Source organism: Leptopilina heterotoma, unplaced genomic scaffold (assembly GCF_015476425.1).
Source record: "Leptopilina heterotoma isolate Lh14 unplaced genomic scaffold, ASM1547642v1 Lhet_120, whole genome shotgun sequence".
Lineage (NCBI taxonomy): Eukaryota > Metazoa > Arthropoda > Insecta > Hymenoptera > Figitidae > Leptopilina > Leptopilina heterotoma.
The window spans coordinates 715,167-721,096 of NW_025110838.1; the positions used below are offsets into that span (position 1 = coordinate 715,167).

At 22.2% G+C, this 5,930-nt stretch overlaps 1 protein-coding gene across 1 annotated transcript; it reads right to left on the bottom strand.

The window, feature by feature from the left end:
- Positions 1-840: 840 nt before the first annotated feature.
- LOC122510435 lies at positions 841-3,353 on the bottom strand. Its single transcript, XM_043625081.1, has 2 exons — positions 1,957-3,353; positions 841-1,497 (listed from the first exon to the last, which is right to left on the bottom strand). Exons 1-2 carry the CDS (start codon positions 2,814-2,816, stop codon positions 1,080-1,082), a joined length of 1,278 nt encoding a protein of 425 aa, XP_043481016.1. The 5' UTR covers positions 2,817-3,353; the 3' UTR covers positions 841-1,079.
- Positions 3,354-5,930: the final 2,577 nt, after the last annotated feature.

Sequence of the window (5,930 nt, forward strand, 5' to 3'; positions counted from 1 at the left end):
CAATAAAGGATTTAGAAAATATTTTTTAATTTGATTAAAGAAAATTCTAAATTTATTGTTTATCTCTTTTCTCCTATTAAATGGTCGTTTGGCATTTTTCCGATTGATGTTCTTTTAAAAATAAATATTTACAAAAAAATTCAATTTCAATATTCAGAAGTAACTTTTCGGAAATTTATTTGCATTTTAATTAAATTTAATTCTGTTTTAAGTAGTAACATTATGCTGTAGTCAGACATTTTAAAAATCTATTATAATTATTAATTGAAAAAAATTCTTTAATTAGACATCAATTTTTAAATGTTTTATTAATTTTCTTGTATTAGTAGTAAAAGTATGTTATTGTCAGACAGTTTATGGAACAGTTTCTCAAAAAATAATATTTCTAATTTTTTATTTTCTAAATTTTTTTTAATCTAATAAAGTTATTAGAAATCGTTAACAGATAACTCGTTTTATACGACTTTTGGAGTTAATTATTAAATTAGGGCTTTTTTTTATCAAAACAATATCTTTTTTTAATAAAAAAGAATTTTTTCGAAAAGTGTCGATGCTTAAAAACTTTTTAGAATTCATTTTTGATTCAGAAAAAATTTATATCTGAAAAAACTAAATTGGTCTTGACCAATATTTATAAAATTAATCGCTATTTTTATTTTTAACAAATAATTAAAATTTTGTATTTTATCAAAAATTATTTTATCACTTTGAAATGTAATTATTCTACAATAGAAAAATAAGCGACTGGAATTTATAGAATGGAAGTTTCACTAAAGGTTCGTAAAACAATTTAAAAATTATATTTATATTATTCAGCTTATTTTGCTTTTCTAATAAATATTTTGTTTATAATATAATAAGGCAGCTAACTTATAAAAAAATGAACAAATTGTTTATTATATAATCGTAAATAATAATTTTCTATTGAATAATTGTAAATAACAAGTTTTCTCCAAACAATTGTAACAATAATTTTTTTTCTCATACATTACAATTTTTAGTGAGAAAAAAAATTTTTTTTTTATCAGTAAATAAAATTTCTACAAATAATATTTATAATTACAAACAATAAAATAATCTTACAATTCAATTTTATCCAAATAATCGTACAAATCAAGATAGGCTTCGACAATTCTCTCTCGGTAAATTGGAAGATTTTGAAATTGTTCACAGAGTAATGGCGTTCTATCGATGTAGAGAACACTTTTCAAAAGTTCAGGATTTTCGGCAAAATATTTATTTGCAGCTTGTGGTTCAAGTAACATTATTGGTAAATTTAAGACAGAAAACACCAATAAAGCAATTTTTTGATCAGCAACAGATTTCATAAATTCCTCCCATGGAAATATTTTTTCAATTTCCATTTCCACACAATTTAGACAATTTCCCAGCGATTCGTAATAAATTTTATAAAATCTATTCGAATATTCGTCCCTTATTTTTCTTGTCGTCGTGTAATGAATCGCTGACAGTAGATCGTGAGCCGGTGGATTGTATCTGGAAATTATTTTTTTTTGTACTGTTATTTGAACTCAATTGTAAAAAAAAAGCAAAAATAATTTTTTATAATTTTCTTGTTCTTTTTACAATTTTTTTTATTTTTAATTTTATTTTTTTGAAATTAGATAGATCAGTTGTTGTATCTAAAAATCTACAGCGTTTTTTTGTCTTTTTGCTAATTTAGTTTGTTAATTACCAGTTTTTAATATTTTTAAATATTTATTTATTTGTATTTATTTTTTATATATATTTATTTATCCTATTTTTTAAATTTAAATTTAATTAAAAATTTAGTCAATAAATATTCTTTAAATTTTTTTCAAATTGATATAAAAATAATCGAATTGTTATAAAAAACAATAGAAAAAAATTTGCAAGAATTTATAAAGATAAAAATTTAAAAAAAAATTTATAAATAAAAGTTTCAAAATGAAAATTAAAAATTAAAAAATTTACCTCGCATGTTGAAAATCGACGAAACAACATTCAACGGGTTTTGCATTTTCATCATATTTGAAGAGAATATTATTCGCCCAAAGATCACCGTGACAATAAACATTTTTATGTTTCACTGAAGGCGATAATTTAACAACACGTTCAATGGACAATGCCTTCATTTTTTTCTTAAATATTAATTTTGTTTTCTCATCGAAACCCGGTATTAAATCAACCAATGATATTGCTCCCTTAATTGCAGCATCGTACAATGATTTTGATTTACTTTTTCCCAAATCCCATAATGATTCCTTCATACAATGGGAGAAATTTTCCTGTAAATTTTTCTTTGTCTCCTCCTCGAATATAAATGATTTCACATGAAATTTGGCGAGTGTTTCAATTAAAATTCGACAATGCTCAAAATCAAATGGTACAAATTTATTTATTGGCAAGAAGCCAATTTGTGTCATATCCTCGAGGACAATAACCTCGTCTCGTGAACATAAAAAACAATCGGGAATGAATTTTTTATCGGTACCATTTAAAACTTTTGGCAAAAAATGATTGTAGAATGCCGCCTCTTTTTTGAAGGCTCCCATTTCTTTGTCAAATTCATACATTGGACTATCTTTTGGCGGTGGAATTTTGGTGAAAAATTTTATTTTTCTCACATCTTTTGGTGATTTTGTGTTTGCTATTGTTGCGCTTAGTGTGAAATATTGTCCCATATAGCCTTTTACTTCTTCGATTTGAACGAGTTCGTGGGAAATTAGATTAAATTCGTTTAATGATTCTTGAGCGAGTTTCTTTTTTATTATTTCCAAACATTCTTTTTCTTCGAGAATTTTTTCCCCTTCGTTCATTAATTTTTTATCCATTTTTTAAAAATACTTTCCCCCACTTTGGAAAATTTTATTCTCCTAATATTTTATTTTCACTGTTTTTACACTTATTCTCCACTTTTTTCAACTTTTTTTTTTTTGCTTTTTCCGTTTTATTACTAAACTTCTTTAGAAATATTTTCAACTTTTCCGTAGAAGGACTTTTAATTCACAAAAATTATTCAAAATTTATTCTTTGAGTTTTATGGTTAGAAATTAGTTTTCTACGAACGAAAATTGAAATAAACGACAAAGAAGTATTCTTAATTTTTTTTTTTTACTTTTTCTAAGAAAGAATATTTGGTAAAATTCAAAAATCAATAATTTTAAAATTTATTCTGTAAATTTTATGGTGAAAAACATTTTTTTCCACGAATTCGAAATTTGTAACAAGGTCGATATCGAGGTTGAAAGAACAGTGCAAGGAAAAATTCAAGATCACGAGAATTAACGTTTTATAGAAGTGAGACTGCTGAAGTGATACGAGAAAAATCATTTAAGCAATTTTAATACTTTATTACTTTTTATTGGCAGTAATTTACGAATCGCTTTTTTACACTGTGTTGGGATTTATTTCTTAAAATGCATTCATTAAAAAAAAGTCTCATTAAAAGCATTTTTTTTTTTTTTTTTTGAGAAATTAAATTTGCAAATATTTTTTCTTAAACTTTAGTAAACTAACAAATTATTGCCTCAGAAAAAATGTCTTTAAAGATAAAATTATATCTTTCTTTTCTGAGTCAATAATTACACAATATTCTTGCAAAACTTTCGATACAATTCCCACGACAATGAAAATATAATTCGGGTTAAAGTATTCTTAATTGTTTTATTATCATCTTAGTGGAATTAAATTTTTATTCAATTTGAAAAAAATAAAAGTGTACATTTTTTTGAAAAAATAAATAAAATAAAAAATTTTTTGAAAATTAAATTCGAAAAAATTTAATTTAAATAGAAAATAAAATGGATTTTTTTGGGAAAAATTTTCTTTATTTATTTTTTCAAGTATATTGAATAAATAAGTAAATTAATAGTTCTAAATCAAATTGTACTAAAAGTAATTAAAATTAATCAAATTGGTAATTTTAGATTAGAATTTGTGTTACTTATATTAATTTAATAGTCGAAAATTAAATTCGTAAAATTAATTACTCAATTTGGAAAGAAGATAAAATGAAATTTTTTTATTTATTTTTAAAAGAATATTAAATATATAACTGAGGAAATAAAAAGAAAAAAATTAAATTGCACTGTAAGAGTAAAAATTAATAAAACAGTTAATTTAAGAGTGAAACTTGTGTTACCTATTAATTTAATAGCACTCGTTAGATTATTGCATGTGCGATACAATAAGTTCAACTATGAAAATTGTCTCATTTAAGAAAAGCCATTATTTGGTGTTTAAAGGTTCAATTACTGTACAAGGGCAATAAAAAAAATGAATATAAATGACTCTTGACAGAAATTAGAGGTCGAAAGATGCATTCGTATTCGTTAGAAAAAATTATTATTAAAGAATATCACTTTACCTTAAAGTTTTATATTAACGTTACTATAAAAAGCATCTTTTATAATACTCTTCAACTTTTATCCATTTCTTTCTTTACTTAAAATTTATTCAGAGAGATGAAAAGAACATTAATTATAATTCCCTTTTAAAGAATTTTTAATTTCTTACCATTAAAAATCATTTTTTGACAAGATTAAAATTACAAAAATAACGTTCACAACTGTTATGCACCTAATTTGTTAGAAAATATTTCCGATTGAAAAAATTATTTTAAATTAACTTTTTGATAAACATGATTAAAAGGAATCTTTACTGCTTGAATATTTTCGGTTAGTTTCAATTTCTTTAATAATAAGAATAAATATTCGTCAGAAATTTTGCTGCAATACTTTTTTTGTTAGTAATGGTAAAAAAACATTTTTAGTCAGACGTAATAATTAAAATAGCAGAAACCTTATTAAAAAAGATGTTTTACTATGTTAATATTTATAAACAAATATTCATTAAATAAATACATCGAAATTTCATAAAAAATAATCATAGAAATAAGGAATGAAAGGAATAAAAAATATAGGAAATTAAAATAACAAACTTTATTTGACAATCAGACATATATTTATGTAATAAAATTCAATGCCACAAAAGTTTAATAGTGAAAAATTATATAAGTTAAAATAAATTCTGTTATTTTTAACAAAAAGAAAATCCCCACATGGAAAAGCTGCAGATTCCACTATTTTACTAAAGTTCTTAGTCGTATTATTATTTCCGCTATTCAGCTATTCTAGAAAAACTTATCTCTGTTCCAAATCTTGCTTTCTTTTATATAAACAATTAATATATAAAATTTACATTAATTAATAGATTTATTTATTTAATTATTCTACTTAAATTCAATGTTCATCAAACAAGAATGTCACAAATAATTTGCTTTATAATTTAAGCAAATCGATACCTTTTTACTACTTTTAAAACAATTTGTTTTTGTTGAAGGTTAAGTTCATAATTACCCGTTTAGAAATAGCCATTTTTTGTCCTGATATTTTATCATATAAATATCTTAAAACTGATGGAAGGATTTTTAAAAATTCTTACAAAATTTTTTTCTACTTTTATCAAAAAATTAATTTTTTCAAAATTTTTTTTTTTTTGTGAATATTATTTTAATTTACTAAAAATAATAGTGTACCGAATTGTAAAAAAATTTTCCAAATAATGTTAAAATGATATTGCTTCCTCCATGAGGAAACAAATTTTTTGCTGATCGTAAAGAAGAAGCAAAATGTTCATGTAATGAACATCATCCATCTTGTGTTACTCAATTTTTCCGTTTTGATTAATTTGTTAACTCCCTTTTTTATTTTTCTCTATTTATTCATTTTTCGAATTGTTATTTTTATCAATAAAAATAATACAAATTCGTTACTTAATTTTTTTATTTTAATTTATTCCTTATTAATTTAATTAATTTTTACTTATTTTCTACCTTTACTTTAATTCATTTTAATTACATAATTTTTGTAACCTAATATTATTTTCTATTTTTTTAAATATAATTTCTGTTAATTTTATTAATTTAATTAATGATTTCTTTTAAA